This window comes from Danio rerio, chromosome 18 (assembly GCF_052040795.2).
Source record: "Danio rerio strain M-AB ecotype USA chromosome 18, GRCz13ab, whole genome shotgun sequence".
Taxonomy (NCBI): Eukaryota; Metazoa; Chordata; class Actinopteri; order Cypriniformes; family Danionidae; genus Danio; species Danio rerio.
In genome coordinates, this window is record NC_141038.1 from 24,753,959 (window position 1) to 24,780,537 (window position 26,579).

General features: G+C 36.0%; 1 protein-coding gene across 43 annotated transcripts in view; it reads left to right on the top strand.

The window, feature by feature from the left end:
• Window positions 1-26,579, top strand: part of mef2aa (myocyte enhancer factor 2aa) — a 169,736-nt gene that overhangs the window by 74,072 nt on the left and 69,085 nt on the right. For all 43 annotated transcript variants that reach the window (XM_087291526.1, XM_087291531.1, XM_087291535.1 and 40 more), the window contains 1 exon segment: window positions 7,450-7,653. In XM_087291526.1, the coding sequence (XP_087147652.1) occupies window positions 7,450-7,653 (204 nt within the window).

Here is a 26,579-nt window from a genome sequence, read left to right on the forward strand (position 1 = left end):
CTCCAGGGTCGCCACAGCGGAATGAACCGCCAACTTATCCAGCACGTTTTGCACGTGCAGGCATCCATGCGCTTCCACCCACAATCCATCACTGGGAAACATCCACACACACTCATTCACACACATGCACTATGGACAATTTAACTTAACCAATTCCCTTGTACCACATGTCTTTGGACTGTGGGGGAAACCGGAGCACCTGGAGGAAACCCACGCAAACACGGGGAGAACATGCAAACCATGCAAAAACGCCAACTGACCCAGCCGAGGCTCCATCTAGTAACCTTCTTGTTGTGAGGCGAACGTACTACCCACTGCGCTACCGTGTCGCTGAAAAAACTCACAATTTCTTATCATTTATTTTAAAAGTTGTTTATTAGCAAAAAAAAAAAGATTTCTGAAGCACAATTTTCTTAAAGATAATGTGACACTAAATACTACAGATTCAGGTTTTCCATCAAAAGTAAATTTTTACACACACTCACTGGTCATTTTATTAGGGACACCTTACTAGTACCAGGTTGGACCCCCTTTTGCGTTCAGAACTGCCTTAATCCTTCGTAGCAAAGATTCAACATGATACTGGAAATATTCCTCAGAGATTTTGTTCCATTTTGACATGACACAGTTGCTGCAGATTTGTCAGCTGCACACCCAAAATGTGAATTTTCAGCTCCACCACATCCCAAAGGTTCTCTACTGGATTGGGATCTGGTGACTGTGGAGGCCATTTAAGTACAGTAAACTCATTGTCATGGTCAGGAAACGATGAGATGATTCACGCTTTATGATATGGCACGTAATCTTGCTGGAACTAGTCATCAGACAATGGGTACACTGTAGCTATAAAGGAATGGACATGGTCAACAACAATACTCAGGTAAGCTGTGGTGGTGACACGATGCTCAATCGGCACTAATAGGTCCAAAGTGTGCCAAGAAAATATTCCCCACATTATTACACCACCCAGCTTGAACTATTGATTCAAGGCAGGATGAATCCATGCTTTCTTGTTGTTGACGTCAAATTCTGACCCTACTATCCAAATGTTGCAGCAGAAATCGAGACTCACCAGACCAGACAATATTTTTCCAATTTTCTATTGTCCAATTTTGGCTCAAACCAGTCTGGTCATTCTCTTCTGACCTCTGGCATCAACAAGGCATTTGTGCCCACAGAACTGCCGCTCACTGGATATTTTCTGTTTTTCAAACCATTCTCTGTAAACCCTAGAGCTGGTTGTGCGAGAAAATCCCAGTAGACTAGAGTCCCCATTCTGATGGTCTGTTTGAACTGCAGCAGAACCTTTTGACCAGGTCTACATGCCTAAATTCATTGAGTTGCTGCCATGTGATTGGCTGATTATAAATTTGCCCCAACGAGCAGCTGGACAGGTGTACCTAATAAAGTGGCCGGAAAGTGTATATTAAAATAGTAAATTAAAATTTATTATATAACACACTCAAACACCATCTCGTGTGTGTGTGTGTGTGTGTGTGAGACATTTTACAATAAAGTTACATTTGTTAGCGCTGAATAGGCCTGTGAAACAATTACAGTTTTTAATCTAATTAGTCGCAATTAATTAACGTAATTAATCACAAATCGCACACCAATTTTATTTGAGAAATTACCTCTGAAAGATCATTTAAAGCCATTACTGTGTTAAATGAGAAAAGTGTCAAACGGACGTTGGAAAAAGCATCTTTACAAAAATGATCAAAATATATATTTTATTTGTTTTAATGTACAGTTTAATGCACACAAACGTTTAGACTACAGTGGCATAAAGTGTGAGACATAAAAGAATGTCACTTGATTTATAATAAAAGCCCAAACAGAAATGATGTGTGTGTGCGTGTGTGTGTAACACAACATTATAAGCAATTAAGAACCGCAATCACCTGATTTAGAGTATAGATTCAGAGATACCGCTCTGCTCATTGGATTATATAGCATTGTACCATTTGAAATGAGGGTTTCTGCAAGCTGTGACCAATTAAAGTTGAACAAAGCCAGCTCATCTGCTCAGCTCTGCTTTGTAGGTCAGTGAAATTGGCGGAAGTAATCATACAGCTCTCTCTCTCTCTCTCTCTCTCTCTCTCTCTCTCTCTCTCTCTCTCTCTCTCACATGCACATGCTCTCCAACTTCTTTTCCGCCGTAGGCACAGCTTTCCATGTCATCTCTGTTAGTTTTGCCATGTGCACGACACATCCTGCTCATCTTGAGTGTTCATATGCTCATCCACGATGGCGTTCTGATGCTTCCATATTATGAAAGTAAATCTGCTGCTATCCTCGCTGTACGACACTTGTTAAACATGAGAGCTGAACAAATGCATAATTCATTTTCAGGCTTTTGAAGGCTCCTGAATGAGCTCCTCGTGGATAATAGGACACATGCTTGGCTTGGCTCACTGTATAGCTGGATCAGAAGCAAAGCGTATAGCTTGCTACATAATGGTCGGTCATCTCTAGAAAAGTCAGTTTCTTGGCAGAGGTGGACACGTATACAAATCAAACAGTTGAGGAAAAGAACAGATGACTCTAATGAAATAGTATATTAATGCTAGGCAAAGATTAATTGCGATTAATAGCACCCAAAATAAAAGTTTTTTTCAGCAATATACAGGTGAAGTCAGAATTATTCGCCCCCCTGTTTATTTTTTACCCCAATTTCTGTTCAACAGAAAGAAGATTTTTTTCAACACATTTCTAAACAATAATTTTAAAAACTCATTTCTAAGTAATGATTTAATTTATCCGTCATGATGACAGTAAATAATATTTCACTAGATATTTTTCAAGACACTTCTATACAGCTTAAAGTGACATTTAAAGGCTTAACTAGGTTAATTAGGTTAACTAGGCAGGTTAGGGTAGTAAGTCAAGTTATTGTATAATGATGGTTTGTTTTTTAGACAATCGAAAAAAAAAAAAAAATCAAAGGGGCTAATAATTCTGACTTCAATTGTATGTGTGTGTGTGTTATGAATATATTTATTATGTATATGTGATATACATAGAATCAAAAGTATACAAAAGAATTTTGTTAAATAAATACTCAAATGTATATATAATTTGTCATATACACTATGGATTTTTAAATGTTTTTAAATAAGCTTCTCCTGATCGTCAAGGATGCATCTATTTAATTAAAAATACAGTACAATTTGTAAAATTGTGACATGCATTGCACTATAAAATATCTGTTCAGAAGTAGTTTATAGTTTAATTCAGTAATTTATTCCAGTGATTTTAATGATGAATTTTCTTCTTCATTACTCCAGTCTTCAGAATCACATGATCTTTCAGAAATCACTCTAATATTAATTAATATTGTTATTAATATTATTCATTCATTCATTTTATTCGTTTTCTTGTCGGCTTAGTCCCTTTATTAATCCGGGGTTGCCACAGCGGAATGAACTGCCAACTCATCTAGCACATTTTTACGCAGCGGATGCACTTCCAGTCGCCACCCATCTCTGGGAAACATCCACACACACACACACACACACACACACACACACACACACACACACTCACACATATTCATACTTTACGGACAATTTAGCCTATCCAATTCACCTGTACCACATGTCTTTGGACAGTGGGTAAACCCGGAGGAAACCCACTCAAACTCAGGGAGAACTTGCAAACTCCACACAGAAACGCCAACTAAGTCGAAGTTCGAACCAGCGACCAAACGACCTTCTTGCTGTGAGGTGACAGCACTACCTACTGTGCCACTGCGTCGCCCATCATTACAGTTTTTCTCTGTCGCTTTGGTGCATTTCTCACAACACTGTTTACATTTACACAACAGTTAATGCATTTCTCAAAGCAATTAGTCATTTCTACACATCCTAGTAGCAGTTTTTTCATACCTTCCAACAAATTGCAAATGCTTTTTAACATGCATCAATTGCTTTCACACAACTCTCTGCTATTTATAACATTATCATTTGCTTATGGCATGTCAGTCAAAATGAACTAAACTTGTGAATGCTGAATTGTCATTCCTTATAAAACTAATAGTCCTCATTTCATTACTTGAGTCATTACATACAAAAATGTTGAACTAGTTGTCAAAATCTGTCTAGCAAATTTTATTTAAAAAAAAAAATCTGTAGTTTCCTGAAAATGTCTTAAAAATTGATCAATTTCATGAATGATTTACAGACCTGTGCTGTAGGTTCAGTTCCAATATGTTTTGCAATATAGTTTACAGTTGTGCACAGCTCAACCCAAAGGAAGTGTATGTTTGTTGTAAATAAGGGTGTATTTATTCTTTTGCACAATGCTGTGAATAAATTTGAATTGCAAAGAGCAAATGCAGTAAAAATATGAAACATACATATTCAGTGTCTTGTACTCAGATACTCCACTAAATGCAGTGATGTCTAACTTTGCTGTAGTTTTCAAATGGCTGTGCAAATAGAATATAATGGTGTCTTGAGCATTTTCAGGAAGTGTCACCAACATCTGACTTTTTTGCATTGAAAAAATGTCCAGAGTAAACTGTCATAATGAAAACATGACAAAGCCATTTGACTATCTTGTTCATAAATAATGGTGTCAGTACTTTTCATCTTAATGACACAGACACTTTGATTGAGATGAATACTTGCTTTTAGGGAATAAACTATCCATTTTGAGCAAGTGACGCACTTTTACTGGTTATCAACAAAATTTTGCAGTTTGTACTAATTGTTTTGAGAAATGCACTAATTGTGGTGCAGAAATGCAGTAGTGTTGTGAGAAACGCACCAAAGGGACTGAGATAAACTAATATTATTATTAATATTATTATTAGTAGTGGCAATAGTGATAAAAGCAATAATGACTGGACTAATAATTTCATTTGAAAATACATATTTTGACAATACAATAATTAATAAATTAATATTTAATAAATAAGTATTTAATAATTTAACGTTTTTTACCTTTAATAAATGCCGCCTTGATAAAAATAATAAGTTTCTTAAACAAAACCTTTATCTTGAATGTAGTTACAAATTAAAAGTAAAAAAAAGGTAATTATTATAGAATAAACATTTAATTCAACATGTATATCTATTTTTTATTATCAAAATTTGTACTAATATCTATAGTAAAATTAAAGATAATTTGAGTGCAAGTGAATAAAACAAAATAGCATGTAGACAAATATATAGCAAACAAACAACAAAGAAATGCATGCAAATGTATATAGATGTAACATAGAGCAGAATATGGTAATTATTTAAGAAGAACGCAACCATACTGTAATCCTTCAGCTGCAGGGAAAATGTATTTTAGGTAATTTATTTTTCCAGACTTAAAATAAATCCTCACAAAAAAATATTTTTTAAAGAGTCTCTCTGACCGAATCATTTTAATCAGTGATTCGCAAAACGAAGATTGACACTATACTGTACGAATCATATAAATCAGTGACCTAAAATTTTTCTGAAATAAAAATACTCTGATAAAGCACAGAAGCTCTTTATTATTATTATTATTATTATTATTATTATTATTATTATTATTATTATTATTATTTATTTATTTATTTTTTTTAAACCATTTATTTAATTTTTTACTTACTTAGTTTTTTTTTTTTTTGTCCCAGTTCTGAGAAATTCATTTTGGCTATACATGGCATGGCCAATCAGCACATTACAACACAATAAATTATACATATCAAATTTTACAAAATGTCAACCCTCTTTTTTCCCCCTACTTCACTGTTAAATAATTTAACAGCAATCAGCACATAATATTGTTTGCATCAATTCGATTTGCACATCAAGAACCCAAATCGGTTCTTAAGGATAACATGTTTTTCTTGAATTGTCATGTAAAACAGTTTTCTTAACTACGACTATCTCATGCATCTCTTGAATAGGTCCTTTCGCTTCCCAACCTACCATTTTTAAAGCTGTCTGTACAAGTCGGGCAAGATTTGATGTTGATTGGTCATTTTTAAGTACAATAGTGAAGTAAAAATACTTCTTGTCCACCAGTGTTTCTGGGCGTTTTATGTGTGACCTGCAGAAGTGTATATGCAGCTAGTGTTACAGTGATGGCCCTGCAGGAAGAGGCTGTCAGAGGATGCAGCAGGAGTGATGGAGCCCACTGTCTCTCTAATGGGCTGATTGCACAGGCTGTGGAGCCTCTGTTGCGTTCCTCTCGCTGACCTTCTGTCTGACCTGCCATGACATCAGTGTGGCAGCTCTGCGTCTGCTTGACTCATTATCGCACAGTATCATGGCCCAAGATAGACAGACACCGCTGAAACAATTAGTCTTTATCAGATCCCCCATAGACAGTCCAGAATCACCGTAAAGGTCTACACTACAATAGTTGAAGGAATTATTTTGATCTGTGATTTGCGGATGAAGTATTTGTTTGATTTCTGGCAATGAAATGGTGGGAATTACATTTCTGTCACATGACATGTGACATAATAGTCGCATGTCTGAAAATGAGAGAGAAACACGCATAGATAGGTTTTTAACTAAATTAATATAGTATTTTATGGAATGTAAAGTCCTGACTAGAAGTTGGAGTGGAATTCACACACTGTAAATAGTAGGGCTGCAAAATATATAGAGAAAAGATCGTTATTATAATAGTATACGCAATAACCATATTACGCAAAAGTGCAATGAATTAATTGTTTGTGCCAAACAATTGTGTGCTGCATGCATAGGTTGTTTATCCAAAATTGACCAATCAGAGGGGGCCTTTACTATCTTCATCCCTACTTCTCCTGGACATTTTTCAGCGGATTTAGTGAAAATAGGCTGTGAAATAGGCTACCAGTACCCTAATATATATATATATATATATATATATATATATATATATATATATATATATATATATATATATATATATATATATATATATATATAGTTTATAGGCATTATAAATATTCCACTAATATACCATTAGTTCACCTTATACCACAACAAATCATTGACTTTCTTTTGATAAATAAAAAATAGGCAGCTAAGTCTGTGCACACATTTGGGCATATTTTTTGCTTGCTCAATGCTTGATGTTAACTGCTATATTAGTTTGAGCAAGTTTCAGATGTTGAAATATAAAACAACCATAACATCTCCAGAAAAATACATTAAATGTGTTTTTGGGTAATTCTTCTTAGTGCTTTTGCATACAGTAGTGGCATGAAATTTTATGAAGGAAGTGTATTACCCCATGTGTGTCCCTTTTAATCGTCATGCTGTGTGTATTTCCTTACTTTATTTTTCTGTAATCATAACAAATGCTGTCGAGTTTACCTTATTTTGAGTATGGCACATTAGTTTAAAAATACACCATTTTTAATTTTAAAGTATTGTGTTAACAAACAAAAGAAGTTGTAGAGTGATTATTTTAAATGTGTATATTATTTATGTGAACATTTAACTGAGCGTATATTTTGTTTCCTCACAGGTTACCTTTACGAAGCGGAAGTTTGGTTTGATGAAGAAAGCTTATGAGCTGAGCGTATTGTGTGACTGTGAGATTGCCCTGATTATATTCAACAGCTCGAACAAACTCTTTCAGTATGCCAGCACTGACATGGACAAAGTCCTACTTAAGTACACAGAATACAATGAACCCCACGAGAGCAGAACCAACTCTGACATTGTAGAGGTAAGTGTGGTCTACTACTGATAATATACAGTATTTATAATTCTTGTAATGACCCATCTTTGGTGATTGGAAGAGTTTTGCCAGTACTATCATTTTATTTGTAATGCACTGTGGCACCAAAAAAGTAATTGGACACTTTTGGACATTTTAAAATTTGGGAATTTCATTTTAATAAAAAAACTTCTAAACAAGTGACTTCTTCAACTATACTTCTTGTAGCCATTTTGCTTTTTCATTTTAACTAACTGGCTCAAGAAGATTTAAAAATGTATGATTTATTTATTAATTAGTTTTTTATTTTATTATTTATTTATTAACCTTTTTGTTTACTTATTTATTTTCTTATTTATTTAGTTTCTTATTTGTTTATCATTTATTTATTGACTTATTTATTTACGTCTTTATTAAAACATTTTTTTCTTATTTGTTTATTTATTTACTTGTTTATTAACTTTTTATTTATTTATTTTGATTTGTTTTGTTTGTTTGTTTATTATTTATTTATTTATTTACTTATTTATATATTTTGAATTAATTTATTTATTTATTGACTTATTTAATTAATGAATAAATTGGCTTGATTATTGACTTATTTATTTATTGTTGTTTATTGTTTATTTTTATTATATAACTTAATTTTGACTAATTTTGACTACTTTTAATTAAATAATAAATTGACTTGTTTATTGACTTATTTATTTTCTTATTTTTTATTTAATTATTGTTTGTTTATTTTAAGAATGAAGGAATGAATGCATGTCACTTGGTTATATGTTTTGTTGCACAATGTGAAGACGTGACTTAAGTGTCCTGATACTTTTTCACTGCATTTATTTTACAATTGAACTACCAGTTAGTACATCAGTTCCAAATAATATTCAGCCGTTTGTTAGTTTACACAGTAAAGAGTTTCATTTTGAAGTTTAAAAATGATCTATGCACAAATGTTCAGCATTTGTGTTCTATAGTGCCGTACAGTAGGGGACAAACTGATGTCTGGACAACATGTAACAGTTTCCTTCTCATCCGAGCTTAGATAGGGTTCAGGACGTCTGCAGCCGCTGATAATCCAGACACATTTGACTACCGCAACTGACAAAGGCAACATAGATCAAGAGACAGACCCTTAACTGAACTGGGCACACAGCACAAAACATCCTTTTTTGTCAACTGTTCATATTTGCCTCAATTAATGAGTGTGTAAAAATTTCAGTTTATACAATTCGAAAAAATTGTTTGTTCATCATAAAGCCTTCCCAGCTGGCCATATGAGTGCTGCGCTAACCAAAACCATACTACTGTACTGTTTAGGGCACAGGAAGCAGGTTTTGCCTGGCACGCACTGTCCTCATTTGTCAAAACTACATTCCAGTTTTATAGGTCGAGACCCTCAGTGAGCAAAGAATGCATTTAAAACTTTAATCTGACATCATTTTAGATTCAATGCTTTCTTTCTTTCTTTCTTTCTTTCTTAAATAGAAAAAATAGACATGCATAAAGTGTATTGTTTGAGGTTGTATTTTAAGTCTAGATTGACTTGGATTGGAATATTATATCATTATTGTCTAAAATTGAATTAATAGATAGATGGATCGTAATGCCAACAAACAAATAATAAGTTGACTTCTAGTTGATCATTTGGTTTCAGAGGTGGCTTATATGAAAGGCAAAGGCCTCTAGATTACCCCTTTTTTACCAAAATAAAATATGATCATGCCTTGATTTTTAATTATTTAATTAGGACAGTAAGGTCTGACTTTGCTTAGACAAAAGTCTTGTCACTTAACAGAAATAATGTACAGTATAGAATATGAAGTCATGGCGCAGTGGAAAAATAATTAATATTGTGTATGACTCCCATGAGCTGGTGACGCAGTGGCGCAGTAGGTAGTGCTGTCGCCTCACAGCATGAAAGTCGCTGGTTCAAACCCCGGCTCGGCTCAGTTGGCTTTTCTGTGTGGAGTTTGCATGTTCTCCCTGTGTTGCCATCCCTCAGGAATGTCAAACCAAGCATTCTAGGAGGACTTCTAGAGATTCTTTGAATTTATCTTCAATGCCTCCTCCTTCCTCTTACCCCAGACATGCTCAATAATGTTCATATCTAGTGACTGGGCTGGCCAGTCCCGGAGAACCTTGACCTTCTTTGCTTTTAGGAACTTTGATGTGGAGGCTGAAGTATAAACAGGAGTGCTATCCAGCTGAAGAATGTGCCCTCTCCTGTGGTTTGTAATGTAATGAGTAGCACAAATGTCTTGATTCCTGCAGATCTCTCACACCCCCAACTGAATGTGACCAAAAATCATGCATTTTTCCTTCACCAAACTTGACGGATCTCTGTGAGAATCTTGGGTCCATGCGGGTTCTAATAGGTCTTATGGAGTATTTCGGATGATTGGGATGCAGGTCAAGAGATAATTGATTGGAAAAAAGGACCTTCTTCCACTTTTCCAAATAATCAACTAGAAGTCAAGATATTATTTATTGATCTTACAACTGAGATCCACAACAAAAAAATGTTTCTCAGCTTTTATTAACATTAAAACAAAAGCTTTAAGACAGAATTTTTCAGGAATAAAAACAATTTGGGGCTTGACTGTATATAATATCTGCCAAAGAAAGAATGTGCTTTAGGTTTTGAATGGCATAAGCGCGAGTAATTGAATTTGTGGCAAATCTTTAGTGTTTTTATGGGGGGGGGGGGGTTGAAGTATTCTTTTAGTGTTTTACTTTTAGTGTTTAAAAGAAGTCGAAAGTCTAAAGCTGCATAAAAGGAGTCAGCTGGCCTGAGTTATCTTTTATTGATGCTGATGACAGAGCTGGTGAATTACCTGCATGGCAGAGCTGCAGAAGAATGCACGAGGCCTGAGCTCTCCATCAGTGGCCCATCTGCTCTCTCTTCCCTGCGCCGACAGGGCCCTCACCTGCATTAAAAATGAATGGGCACACTTTCCCCCTTATGTAACAGTCACCCTATGTCAGCTTTGCCTCTTTACAACAGCTTTTAAAGAAGATGCTGTGCCTCTTCTCAATGGCTTTGTGTCTTTCCCTCTGTGATTTTAAAGAATGGCAAATCACTGTGTTGCAAAACATCCTCACGCAGAACTAAAGAGCCTCTTTGTTGTTGTAAATTGCCATTCTGCATCTTTTTCCAAGCGAAAAGTGTTACTTCTGTCCTGTGAGTGTTTTGTAAGACATCTACAAAACACATGCAAAGACACGTACGTCTGCACAATCAGGCATCGCACAGTCAACTCACTGTGCAGCCATACAAACATTCATTTCAAAGTTTAGCTCCCTATAATCCAAAGATTGAGGTTTTTTCGAAAATTAGCTACAATGAAAGTGGAAAGTCTAACAAGTAATATCTATTGCAGCCATGTTGGTTGTATATTGGCTGATATCTTGCATCTAATCCATTTTTCATTTTGTACCTAATTGACTCTGTGAAGGAGATATGATACACCGCATGAGGCAAATGTCGGTCACAATAGATACTGACTGACTTGAATATTAATTACATTTTTTGGGGTAAATCCTAATATTATTATTATTGTTATTATTATTATTATTATTATTATTATTATTATTATTATTAGAGTCTAAGTTAACTTAGTAGATGTATTCAAAATATCAATTCCAGAGATAAAAAAAAATAAAATAAAATGCCTTTTGCAATAAAAAACATGAATAACGTGCAAAAATTGTTAAAACGATTATTTTAAGTGTCAGCAATTTTTCTGAACTAAACACAACATTAAGTAGGTTTTGGAATTGGACATTTTTTAACTCTTCAAAACTCCAAATATCTCATTACAAAACAAAACGTTTGTGCTGGATTAGAGGAAAACAAAACACAAAAAGATTAAATCATGTTTGAAAACTCTGTTTTCTCTGTCAACTTTTCTTTTCTGGAAACTTATTTCTTCACCCATACAAACACTCACAGTGGTTAAGAGTATTGCCTGAATACCCTGTCCGATTATGGCATGCGTTTATTGAATGTCATGACATCGTCACACTGGAAAAAATATGAAAACTAACTAAATATTACCTTCGCTTTAGATTTTTAACTATCACCAAAGACCGAAAAAACAGGAAGGATTTACAAGTTTAATATATGGGTATCAGAGTAGCAAATCCACACTTACATGTCCTAACTACAAGCAATGTGAAAAGATTTCAGCAACAATCAATTTGGCTGCCTGCACCAAATGTGATTTAAAATGCTGGAAACTTTTAAATACCAGCCACTGCACTCCCAATGAAATGGTAAAGGATTGTAATCTAATTAATACATATTAAACATATTTGACTTTATAAATAGGCTACTGAGTGACTGGTGCTGTTGGTTTGCACTGAAACACAGTTCAAACTTTCAAACTGTCTGCAAGTTATTTTATTTTTAAGAAATGAACTATCTGCTGCTGCTTTCAGTAGTATCGCAATAAATGTCACATAAAATGGTATTTAAATCCCTACTGTTACCCTTTAACAGTGAATAAAGCTCATAGTCTGTACCTGAGGTGATCATTGTCTAAGCAGTATAATTTAGTATGTATTTTATTGACATATAAACGGTTTCCAAAATAGATGTAGTTTAGACACGCTGTTACTGTAACACCTTAAACACAATTTAATTTAATTACTGTTATCTGGGTCTGAGTCTAGACTTTGACAAGCACTGTTCTAGAGACGTTTTCTCAAATAAATGTAAGATACTGTACATAAATAGTTGGGGGAACAATCTGATGTGTTACGTTATATTTGATCGTTTAGTCTTAATATAATAATCTTACGTCAGCAGTTTTTTTTTCTGGCACTCACTGATGTGGAACTCAGGCTGGTGGCAAGCTGCCGCTTTTCCCACGTCGGCCCTCCGGCCGCTGTGGAGGAGCCTGACCCGATGCATGAAGGGCCCCAACAAAGCAGCCTTGTCCCTGCTCAGTGGGCCAGCATCTACTCATAGCTGCAGAGATCGCCCACAGCCAGCTCTCTTTCTGTGGCCATGATTCAGCCATAAAGAAGCAAAGCAGAAATAAGCTATTGAAGCCTCCACTCTCTTTTCCTGCCCGGTTACATGCTGTATAGTTTGAGGAGCAGAGAGATATCAGCCCTGGACTTCCATCAGAAGTTTTGCTGACTTTGATTCTGGTTGAAGGCAGAACGACTCCATCGAGACTCATGTAAAGATCTGTGCTGGAGTTATACGGTATACTGATATAGCCAAAGGATATCAGTACTCAGCAATATTGATTTTATCTGTTAAAACACAAGCCTGTGTTCTCATATTGTACAGTGTGCCATTCTGAAAGAGGATACCATATAGTGATATTATTAATCAAACGGCATGAACAAGGAGGAAGTAACCTAAAGCCCTTTTAAGTAGAATCAGTCCCCTCTGCAGCCATACAGGCAACACTCTATGATGATACAATGATATAGATGTTTAGCTCCTACTTTCATTGTGAACCAAAGACTGCTGCTTTATTTGAAACAATGCGGCTATCAAAGTGCAGCACTGTAACAAGCAATGCACTATAAAATGAAATCATTTTGATTACTGGATGAAATTGTAAATAAATGACCTATTTTTATAGGCTTTTTTTTGCATTTAAAAAATAATTTTTGACTTTGTGTGTGTTATTGATTTTGACACAACAAGCTAGTGATGTCCCGATCAGGTTTTTTTGTCCTCGAGTCTAAGTATGATTCATTTCATTTTGAGTATCTACCGATACCGAAACCCAATCCGATACTTCTATAATACATAAAAAAAAAACAAGGAGCAAAGAAACAGATAAAGGATGTTCCTTATTTTTTATTTATTCACCTTATTTTAACATTCAACATCTCTGTTAACAAACAGAGCACTTCTATGAGGTAGCTTGAACAATCAAGTAATAAATAACATCAATTCTTTACTTCTGGACTTTAGAGCAACAGTAAATATAATTCTTTTTATATAGAATAGAAATAGACTCATAGAAATAGAAAAGACATTATATAGAAATGTCGGCTGGCTTAGTAAGGACCGGTGACGTTCTTGCTGTGAGGCAACAGTGCTAACCACTGGGCCACCATGCCACTCATCTTAGAAAGTAGGAGGAGTAGGGGTGGAAGGGGGGATTCTTCAAAACGAAGATGGCTGTGATATGTAACTTTGTTATTTGTGTAGTGAGTAAGGAATGGTCTGATTGGTGAATCATGAATTGGCTAATGCATGACAAGCTGTGTTCAATCATCAGCATGTGATCCTCTCAAAATTAGTTTGTCAATAAACCCCACTTAATTTGAGTTATTTACTAGTTTATTTGTTAGTTTATGAAATTACATAATGACTACATAATTTACTTTTATTTTATTTTTATTTTTATTTTATAGTCTTCAAAGTTTAGTTTTTAGGACTTTTTTGACAATTGGGACTGTCAAATAATCATAAATGAGTCTAACTGTAAGCAAAGTTAAGGTTCACGCCTATAATATTCAACATCCTTTTTTCATCTATTTCCTCCTCATGTGTGCTGTTTTAGTAACTTTAGACAATTTTCATAGATCCAGTGGTTATTCAAGTCTTGCATTTGAATCAATACTCCACTCTTTGAGCCTCCAGTTTCTTTTTCGATGTCCTCTTGCCTTTTCTCCTGATGAAATGTGTTTCACATGGAGGCACTTACATCTAGTATCTAAATAAATAAATTGCATTAAAGTGATAAATGCCACATAAACAATCACACATTTTTCTTGTTTGTCCTTTTTCCGCCCTCTAGAGCAAATGCATACTTTTTCATTGACCAGCTTAAATTCCTCTTCCATGTGAGAAGCCGAATCAAAAGTCACATTCTTATTGCCACCACCATCTGCAACAAAAGGCCAGGGGAACAGATGTATTTCTTTCCACAGATGGATGTGTGAGTGGGGCACAGTTTGCCGACCAGGCTCAAGGCTATGGACTTTGTCTCAAGTCTGGCCCACAGTCGGTACCGGATTGCTAGACCGAAATCACCACGGCTGAGCAAAGAGAAGCGTGCTCATGTGGGTTTTTTTGGTGTGTGCGCGCACGCCTGCCGCTCCGTGGTTCAGCTTCAATAACACTCCAGGCGACAGGTGAAGCGTTGCGTGAAATCTCCCTTTGTGGATCCTGTCCACTTCTCTGTCTGATTAAAAGTGGCCGCGATCCCATCTGTGTCTCCCTTTTCAAAGGCTGTGGGTCTGAAGCAAAGCCCTTTTATTTACTGAGTAGCAGTGCAGGATTGATGGAGCGTTTCCTCAGAGGTTACAGCGTGTCCATTCAGCGGCTCACGGGGGTCTTTAAGGACCACTGGTGCTCCATGGTATTGGGTCTCCGCTAGCACGCTTTGTCCTTGTTCTCACCTTTCGCATTGCTTGTAGAATGTGAAAGGAAGTGGAGTTGAAAGGACTTTTCATTTGTGATGGACCTCAGTCTAGAGATTGCGTAAAATAGCACAGCCTCACACATTTCACTTTTATAAGACCGTGGAGGTTCTCTGACCTTTTGTGAAGGCAGAAGTTAGGATATTGATGATTTTCTTGTAGACATATTCACTGTTTTTGGGTTTCTAATGGAAAAGTTAAAGGAATGTTCTGGCTTTAAAACAACTTAAGCTCTGTCGACAGAATCTGAGGCATGCTGCTAAAACAGATCATCATTTTCTCTTTGAAATCGTCTAATTACTTCTTTAAAGTATGTTTCTACATTTTAAAGAGGAAAATAAATCATGGCTATTATGTGTTTGTTTAATTGCTACATTATAAAAAGATCTGAGTCACCTAAAATCAATTTAAAAGGTGGAAACACTTTAAATGTAATTGGAAGTGAGGCTTCACAATATTGGAAAAATCTGAAATTGGGATATTTTATTTTTCTGTGATTAATATTGCGATGTGAGTACGGTTTCACAAGATACAGTAGTTTGATTGAAACATATGCTGGATAAGTTGGCAGTTCATTTCGCTGTGGTGACCCCAGATTAATATTGGGACTAAGCCGAAAATAAAATGAATGAATGAATGAAGATAGTTTGAATAATGCTATTTGGTGGTTTTCTGGGAAGACTTACATATACAGGTACAGAAAAAAAAAAAAATCAACAAAATGCCAAGTTCAGACTGCATGATTTATAAAATAAATACAGATGTATTCATACTGCATGACTATCTGGGGTAGCGTTTATTGCTACTGTGATAACACTGTAAGATGGATCAGCCACAGGGGGTTTCACACTGCAGAACCTTACAATAGGAGAATCGCTGACAACTTTGTCTCGATCTGCAAACCCCATCTCACAACCAAAAACACGTGAGAAGTGACATGTAAACAACGCAAGGTCACATAGTATTTTAGTTATTAACTACGTAATGAGAAAGAAGCCTTTAGTGAGGTATACAATGTATTTATTTTACTCATCTGGGTTTAAAGGGAATTAGCAATTTCTCTTCAAATTTGTGTTGTGATATTGCTCAGATGACACGTCAAACAGACATGAGTGCTCCTGCCAAATTTACACTAGTTTTTTCTTCATTTCTTGGTTACAAATAGACTAAAAAGAAACCTTTGTAACATCTCCCCCAAACTACTGCTGGCCTGCAGATACCCATACTAGTGTATGCAGCTCTCTCATTGACTGTAGGTAATCACCAGTTTTATTTTCAATCTGAATACATTTCACACAGTATGATTTGAATCTACGACAGGTCCCATCTTTGAAAGATTGTGACTCACGTGAATGAGCACCAATTTACCTGTGATTTCAGGCATTTGTCTGTGATTTCTCAAAACCTGTTGGCGAGTCCAAATCGGAGCTTAGATCCTGCAGTCTGAACTCAGCATTACTTTGCTTTGGCTTATTTTTAGTCATTTTTTTTAGGTTAAGTAAAATATTATTTTGTTTTCAACTAAAAAAACTTAAAAAAAAAAAAAAAAGTTTTTTCCTTAAAACAAGTAGAATTATCTGCCAATGGGCTAAGTAAAATAATCTTGTTTTCACTTTGAAATGTGGATATTTGAATATTAAGACAAAAAATAAGACTTCTCCCTCCCATAAATCAAATTAATTCTATATAAATACAGTAATTAAATACAATTGTGTAGCTCTTTCTCAAGTATAGTTCAGACTCAACATTGCATATCTTGCAATGTGACTATTGCGTATACGCACATTGCGATATTGATGCTAAAACGATATATTGTGCAGCCCAGATTAGAAGCCATTTTTTCATTTGCATAATATTGTTGTGTTGTCTAAAATCACTCTCTAATATTTATTATTATTTTAGTTTGTGATAAGTAGGGACAATACAGTAGTACAATTTCTATTTTGTCTATTGTCTATTGTCACCCAAAACAATGCAATTATCCGCTTGTGTAGTGTGACATCACAAAAAGTGGCTTCCGGGTCTAACCGCTCTATCGAACTGTATGGGGAGACTCAACAAATGGTAATAATAAACGTTATCAAGGCGATGTAATACTTTCGAAAATCACGATCGCAATATATATACACCCATGCCCGATGCACAAAAAATGATTAGTTATTTTTTTTAATTGCTAAAATATTGGTGTCTGTGATGCAGCAAGTCCAGAGACTGTTTTGTACACCATAATTTTCTATAAAATTCACTTTAATGTGTGATATGACTAAAAAGGGCATAAACAAATATTTTCTCAATTCAAATGAGTAGCAGCTTGGAACGGGAAACAGTATTTCTTACGTCACGACTTAACAGTCAGATTGCACCACTGGTGGAATAGTTTTGTTATATGACATCCTTGCTGTCATCTATAATGTGATGTACAGTTTTCAGTAGCTCTATATGAGTTTTATTTGTTAAAAAGTTTAATAAAATATCATACTGGTCTCTGGCTAACTTCCATACCTTGTCATTATTTTGTATAAACAATGTTAGTTTATCCTGGTGCAATGCAAGTGTACTACTGTATACACATTTTTGCTTCTGTAACAAACTGAAAAACAAGCTAAAGTACCCCTTAATACATTTAAATTTGATTTGTTATGGAATTTCCTCATAGTGTATGTCAACTTAAGTTAGGTAGACAGACAAAGACAATACTATGAATGAGTGAAACTACAGTCTTTACAGTTGTCCCGTCCAAAGAAAGTCCTCATAGTTCCTGTTGTTTTAAATTGAATTCTGTTTGTGCTCTAAATGAAAAAGCTGCTGCAGGTAATTAAAATAATTAAATCATTCTTCCTCTTGTTCCCCTCCAACTGAAAGTAATGAAATCTTAGTAGCTCTCCTCTGGTATTCCGAATACAGGCCTCTCAGTGTGTACATAGGATTCCTTGAAATCAGATATCAACTTCACAGCAGATATGTGGCGTCCATTTGTCCCTTTTACCCCCTCGACTCTGTTAGATGCTCTCGAATGCATTACTCAGCCACGCTGATATCAGTCCATTCTCATTAGCCCAAATTATCATGGTTTGAACACATTAGCGACCCCAGCTAACAGCCGTTCTACAGAAAGCTGAGAGAAGTCTTTGGACAGCAGACTTGCGTTCATATGGCACATGCTCGCTTTGATTAGATTTACATGTACGACTTTTTTTCCACTGTGTTGCAAATAACCGAAATGGTGGTGTGTATGCTGTTGCGAACGGCTGGCTGACCTTTTTGTTGTTGTGCGAGGTGTCATTTACCTGGCTCAAATAGTAAGCAAATCAGGGTATGGTTCAGGCAAATATTTTTTACGCCTTCATAAAAGGCTTGTATTGTTGTGTGCGGTTTAAAAAGCAAATGTTTTTTTTTCTTTTTTCATTCCTGAAGAAAAATTCAAAGGTCATCCAGTGCTGTAGGCTGGTAATACCGCTGGAACATGTCAACAAAGAAAGTGTATCAGATCTAATAAAATTCTTAATAAGTATGATTTTAAAGGGGCTGCTTATGTAAATCAAGTCAGCATTTCAATTTTAAATGATGAAAGAAATTTTATCATATGATATGCCACATGATGTGTTGATTTTTTACTTTAATGTGTAAAGCATCTGTTTGTGCTTGTATAAGATCTGCAAAGCAACAAAGCTCATATTCTCCAATAAAAGGGATTTATTCTGTCTAAAAGAGATCACTGTTCTAAATCTAAAACTAGCCTAAAAGTCATCAATCAAGTCAAGATCTTATGTAAATCCAAATTTTAAATACTGGTATTATGTACACCCAAAGGCATATTGCATAGGACTTCATTGACTATGTTTACATGGACATCAGTAATCTAATTATTTGCCTTAGGGCGTGCAGTTGTCTTGAGCTGTGCCAAAGCGCCATTGTCTCCCTCCCCTCTTCTCCAACGGCCTGCACTCACACTGCATTTTGCCTTCCGAGCCAGTGCACGCTTAAGTCATCAATGATGCGACTGTTCAGTTTAATAGGAAGAGAAGCGATTTCGCTCAGTACAGTGCAGATTGCTTTAGTTATATTGTTTTGTATTATTTTTAGTCATTGCTTAATTTGGATCTTGCCGGATCCTGTTCCAGAAAATGTCAGATATTCATGTTTGGCTTTCTGGTATTTAATTTAATAGATCCGACATTAAATTCCATTAAATTGATGTTAAATACATACAGTAGCACAATAATATTTATATTTTCAAAAAGGCATAGAGGAAGTCACCATATTTTTGTTTTTTTAAAACCTAGAGTAAATCTGATAATGAGCCTGATCAAAAGAGATCTTGAGATTATGAAACTGCACGAATGCATCAGGATAGTGGATAAGTCACACAGAAAACATGACAGAAGAGCTAACCACAAGCTTTTCTTAAAGATTTAATTATCTTAATCTTGAATTATTGTTTTTTCACTTGCCACATAATAGTGAAGTGAACTGAATAGCAATTGTTTTTGGTCGTTTGGGATGCAGTGACACACAGTCAGATATTTACTGAAGATCCACAACTTTTGATGCTCATAAATGCTCTTAAAGTCATCGTGCTGCAAGTATTAGGAGGTTTGCTGAAGGTGCAGTTGATGTGTAGCGAGTGGTTTGATATCTTTAATAAACTACATTGATTAATTTTGATTAATAAATACATAAGAAACCGTTCCTTAAAAGTGACGTCTCCTCTTCAGTTTCGGCCTCAGGTGCGCTTCGAAGTCACACTACAAGCATACCACACCAAATCCCAATCGAACCACACTTTAACACACCTTTTAAAAACGGGACAGAGCCGGCCAACTGAACTGTGCCTTGACCCAATTTGCAGCACTCACACTTGTCAAACGAACCAGGAAAACGTGCCCGGTCACGGTCTGGATAGTCTATTGCGTGAGCGCACCCTTAATCTGAATAAGACAATTATATAATTAAGGTGTTTACTTGTAAAATTACTATAAGTAGCCTGTCAAAAACGACTATCTTGTCTTTGTTTTCTAAAGAAATTGCCCATCCATCCCATCTTCCCCCCTTTCCTCTTGTGTCAAGGGGAGCTCTCAAGAGCTACCTGTTCTCATACCCCCTTACATGCATTTTGACCAAGTGGGAGCTCAAGTGTGCTAAATATCTACTGTAACACACACTTTTAATTGTTTGGCTTTTGACATTGACATATTTAGCTTTTCCAAATATTCAGTCTCGCTGAGTGCAATCTAGCAGTTTATGAACATAAAATATCTACAAATGTCAATGTGCTCTAGACTCTAAAATGTATTTATTTTCTTCTAAAAGATATTATTGGAAATTATTATGAACATGCTGATCTGAACCTGGTGTGCGTTTCCCAAACAACAACATAACTCGCGGGTGAACTATCATAGTACGATGCATCGTTTCGGAAAAGGACAATGTAGTGACGAGTGTTTTCCAAATCCTGTAGTTTTTCTGTCACACATCCATCGTTTGAACCATGTTATAACATAAAAACCAAGTAATAACGTTAAAGCTTGTAAGTTGAAGTTGCAAGTGCACAAGTTTGCAACACAGTTTGCGAATGTTCATTGGATACAAAGCAAGCTATGTTCGTAACGATGGAACTTGCGACCTTAGTTGGCTAACAATGGTTTTGGGAAACGCACCCCTGTATGGATACGGTTTCATATACACACAATGATGCTGATAACAGAACTTTCTGGAATGTAGGGTAATACAAATGTGTCAGTTGTTGCCTTGGTAATTAATATGCAATGTAAAAAACAGCATTAAGGGTGATTTTTCACATGTTATTTTCTTATATTTACTTTGTTAAATGACCAAAACTTGCGCTGTAGAGAAACTGGCAGCCAGGTATAGGAGAAGCGTCACATGCACATGTGCTCAACCAGCATACTTTATCATTATTATCATTAATCTGTGCTTAGAATTCCATATCAAGAGCATTTTGTAATCATGATGTGCCATACCAGGCTCTCATGGAAATACAATTAGAACCATACCTGAGTGTTCTTAGAACCACTTGGCACGATAGTGGAAAAGCAGCTAAATTGTTTGCAATTCCAGTCACCAATCTGTATGAATCCATATCACATTTGCATAATACTTGCCTGTGGTCTTTAATTGACGGCCCACAAACAACATCTGCCTTGACCCTCCAAATGCAGTATTTGCTCTATCGCGACTTCTGCACTTTTCTAAAACACCTACTCTTACTGAGTGCATGAACTCAACAAAACTCCAGTGTTTTCAACAATGACTATTCTAAAGACATTTAATTGGTCATTTCATTCATGAGTTTAAACTTAAACATGCGTGATAAGTTATTATTTTCTAAACTTGCCACTGAGAAATGTCTTGTATAAGCATGCTTGAGATGAATGTTTAGGCTGATCATCTAGTTCTTGAGATGTTTCGTCGTTGAGTTTCGATTTTATATAGTAAAATATTACTGTGTGTTACTGTCACACAATGGTCAAGGATTGAGGAAAATTCTGAAATTCAGACATGATAATGGATGTTTTGTTTCATAAAAGTGCTGAAAATGGTGGGTCCCTCATAGAGGACTGGCCAAATGACAATCACAACAGCAAAGGACTATGATGAGGAGGTTTTTGGGGAAAAAAAAAAGTTTGTCAAATGAAATGAACACGAAAGTATTTTTTGGCTTTGAATTGATGTAAATCGACTTTAGAAAACCTTTAAACAAATATGTAAAGTAGGGGCAGTTTCATCAGGGCATTGCAGAATGACTCGGAATAAAGATGCTGCATGTATATCATGTGAAAAACTTTAGTTTTTTAATATTACAGCATTTTAACTTGTTTTAGCAGACACAGTAAACTAAACAATGGCATTTGTTGTATAGCATAATATAGCTGCTTTAACTGGCACACCATTTTTAAAGACTGTCCTTCTAGCAAGTCCCATGAAATGTTTTTGTGAATTATTTCCTGGCAAAGCCATAATCAAGAATCGCAGGATATGTAAATCTTGACCATTCCCAAATGTCAGCCCTTCTTCAGTCTTTTCTCCATGAGATTTCTGTTTGTTCCATGTGAATAACACCATTGTTTTACCACAAGCACGGGACAAAAAAGCAGTTACTCAGCCTTTCTTCTGAACCTTTGAAGCTGCAATGGGCATACGAGCGCCTCCAAACAGCCATGCAACTGTATTAGCTATGCTATGCATATTCATGTTGGTACAGAAGCACTTGAGTACGTAACAAGAGCTCACTCACAGTTTCTATTGGCTCTGGATGTGGATGTAGTAAGGAGCTGGTGTCTGGGGAGGAGAGGAAGGAAATGAGGCTATGCTGTGGGACTGGGGGAGGGAGATATTTTCGATAAGGGACTTTTATTCATCACTCTGGCTGCGGGCAGGCGGGTAGCAGAGGATGGCTGATGTCACTGGGTCTGGGGATTTTTGGGACATTTACCACAACACACGACTTTGTGTTATGTCAGTAACGTAGCTAAAGCTGTTAAATCAATCGTCATTTTATTCGAGCACTTTGGTACAAGTGCTACAACGCCTCTCCAAGACTTGTGAAGTTTTTCTGTAAATATGCACACTTTACAAGATAATTGCATTTTTTTTTATAGCCGCCGAGCTGAGTTTTACTGTTTTGTTGGGAGCTTTGCATTGAATTGTTTGTGCTGTCAATCAAAGCCTGTGCGGTGATTAAGACCCGACTCTGCCTTAATGAATGCAAATTGGCACATCTGCTTCTGTGAGCTAGCTGGCCAGACTGTTCAATTAGCGTGATTGATCAATTATCCTCCTCCTGCTGATGTGAGGATGGAAGGAAAGAAAGAAAAGCAACAGTGCGAGAAGTGAGAGATGGCGATGAACATCTTCAGTCCAAATCCCTCAAGTCTGCCTGTTAAAATATGCTGTTTAGATTTGATTTGGCTAAATTGATAGTGATGGAATGTTTTAAGTCACGCTTACACTTTTACGCAACACAGATGCGGAATTGATTTTGACAAGACAAATTGAAATCATGCCATTTTTTAAAACTGAAAAAACTAGTGTTTTTAAACGCTTAGGAAAACCCCTTGTCTACAGTGTCTAGATCCGCCATTCATTGGCTTTGGTGAGCATTGATGTGTAATTTAATTAGACTGAATTTGCCCATTTCATACAGTGAATTACCCTGTTTGTGTCATTTTGAAATAAATCTTTTATGCTCACGGAGACTGTGGTTCTTTGATCAAAGTACAGTAATATTGTTAATATTTTTATGATTTAAAACGATGTTTCTTCTATTTTAATCTATTTTCTCAAATTAAATTTAGTTGTATTATGGCAGAGATAAATTATCAGCAATCATGATTTTTTTGTAATATGCTGTTTGGTGGTGAAGTAACATTTTTATTATGATACAGTTGCCTAAAATTGATTTCATAAATACATAATTAATTATATTGATTAAATAAATAATGAATTAATGATTTAATTATTGATTTAAATCATAATTACTACATTTATTATTTTTTGTTTGTTTGTTTGTTTGTGTTTGTGTGTTTGTGTGTGTGTGTGTGTGTGTGTGTGTGTGTGTGTGTGTGTGTGTGTGTGTGTGTGTGTGTGTGTAAACTGTAATAAATAGATAGAAACAAAAAACTATACAACATTTTTAACATTATAAATGTTCTTCAACTTCTTTCATTAATTTTCCTTCGGCCTATGCCTGTTTCACAATGCAAGCGTAAGCAGAGCGAGAGCAGCACGTGCACAGAACGTATGGAGAGAAGAAGCAGCGTGCAGGCGTTTGCCTTTCACAAAGGCTGCGTCTGCATGATCATTTATACATGATCAAACTAGTGTGCAACTTACTAAGCAACACTAATACTAAAATTGCTTTAAATTTGATTTTGTTGTTTAGGCCTAAATAAATATTTGTTGCCAATTTTAATCGTTTAAGTTTATTTTATTGAATGTATAAAAATCAGTGGATATTATTGATGCATTCATTAGGTAAAATTGCTACTTTTTACTGTCATTCAATGTGGTTTTGGTCATTAACAATGCACTGTCACTGAAACTATCGTGGCACTGCTGCTCTACCAAAGCTCATGCCTCGTGCTGTAGCGCTGCTTCTGTGTGCAGTATGAAAACTCTAATCTGTTAAGATGGATGCCAAAAAAATAAAACTGCTCACACGCTGCTCATGCTTGCGGTATAAAACAGGCTTTAGTTTCTACTTCAGTGGTTACCAAAGTGGAATGAACCACCGACTATTCCAGCATATGCTTTAAACAGCGGATACCCTTCCAGCCGCAACCCAGTACTGGGGAACACGCATAAACTCTTACATTCACACACACACTCATACACTACGGAAAATTTATATTCAATTCACTTATAGCACGTTTTTGGACTGTGGGGGAAACATGGGGAGAATGTGCAAACTCCAAACAGAAATGCCAAATGGGCCAGCCGGGACTTGAACCAGCAAACTTCTTGCTGTGAGGTGACAGTGTTAACCACTGAGTCACCATGCCGACTGTTCTCTCTCTTAAATGTTATGAAAATATTAATAAACTCCAATGAACAAGACTGTAATATTTAGTGATTATAGCCACAGAAAAAGGCATGAAGGCATGAAATGCTTTGCAAACCACTTTACTACATTCTCAGTACTTCACAACATTGAGTGACTAATTCCTTTCAAAAATGTTAAGTATTCATATAATAATTCATTCAGTAATTTTAACAGCATATTTGCAGTGATGTGATTTTTTTTTTAGTCATGATGAACTGTACTGTACTGTACTGTTCTGTACTGTACAAGCATGCAGAAGCATAATTCTACAAGTAACAGTAGCCTTTGTATTGACCAATCAGGGGTCAGATCTAGAACTATCCATTGCTTAAGCAAATTTAAGACTTTGCTTTTTACATTTGTCAACATTTTAGCCTGCTGTAATGAAGAGAGAACTCAGTTCTCTCTCAGTATGTGTTGCTAATAACGTGAAAATGACAAATTCATCCCTATCTTAGCAGGCTTAGGTGGCAGTCTAATGGGAGTATTATTTATATGGCCCTGTTGATTAAGACTTAGCTGCTAAGCTCATTTTCCAAACATTAGCGGCAATGTGTCTCAGAGGGGCCTGTCTGGGCTCTTTCAAAGACAAATCAGGGTTGGAGTGCCAGTATCTTTAACGGTGACATACCCAGATAATAGAGCCTTGCTAACAGGCACCATATTCAGGCCTGAATGTCCTTCCAATCACATTCGTCCTGCCTTATGTGGGGACAGCAGACTTAACGGAGCTCTTTCAGCTCCCTTGCTCTCAAGATATCAGGATCTTATCATTCGATACTGTTGGAAAGACAACCCAGGGACAAGATCCTATGCATATAATCGGTTTGGTTTTGACCCAGTCAATCTTTTTAATTTGATTATATCATTGTTTTAGCAATGAGGTCACTTTGAGAGTTGAAGGAGCAAAATCTTTAGCTGAAAGCAGGGGCATTTGAGTCCTTCCTTGAGGTTTTGGCAGGCATTGCACTGAAGGATCACTCATTCACACAATGACGCCGTTCACCTCATTCTCTGGCGCAGCCGACGACCCCTGCAGTTCTGGACTATTAACCTAGTCTGCGAGGATTAATCTGAAAGAGGTCAGGGGCTTAATTTGCGCTTGATATGCGCAGACGACAACACGCAGGACAAAATATCGCATTTTAATTGGCAAACGCTTAACTTAGTGGCATGACTTTGGGTTGGCCAGGGGCCAGATTGAGTGTGTGATCTGCTAAAGCCATGTTTGACATTTGAAAAGGCTGAAGAGGGATTCATGGTCAGTTACACTGCTCGTGTGCTTCTTCACTGGAATAGACAGCATCCTTAGTTTTCTCTTAAATGCATTTGTGGCATTATTTTTCACAAACAAACATATAAATGACATAAATGAAATTATTAACAAGTAAAACTATAAATATAGTTTTATTCGGAAACGTTAATCAGTTCGGTTATCTTCATTGTCCCTGTTTAGTAGCTGTCAGTTCTGTTCAAATCTGATTTTCACGATGTTTTGATAAACTACTTATTAAATCTGGTCTAATTTCCCTCATGAACTGTAACATATCACTTCATTTCAGCGATCTCCGTTTCTCTCTTTTCTCAATTCCCACGGCTCACTCTTTAATGTCTCATCTACTGCCACTCATTTCATTCCCTCCTTCCTTTTTTTCCCCTTTACTTTGCTTGCTCTCACATCTAGCAGTCTTCATATTAAAGTGCTTATTAAGTCAAACCAAAATGTCAGCAGTATTGACATAAAGGAAATATGTCTTCTTTAGGATATTCTGATATATGCGCTGTGTCTCTCCACAGTATGATTCCTAATAATGAGCTAAAACTCTACCCATTTTAATTGTTGTGTACACTGAGGAGGACTTATTTTATTAGTCTGCCTTTTGTTTGACTTTCTCATCTTTGCTCATAGTGGCTTCACAGCCTGACGCTGTTACCACCAGACTTCATGGTTGGTATTTTTGAGGTGTGAACA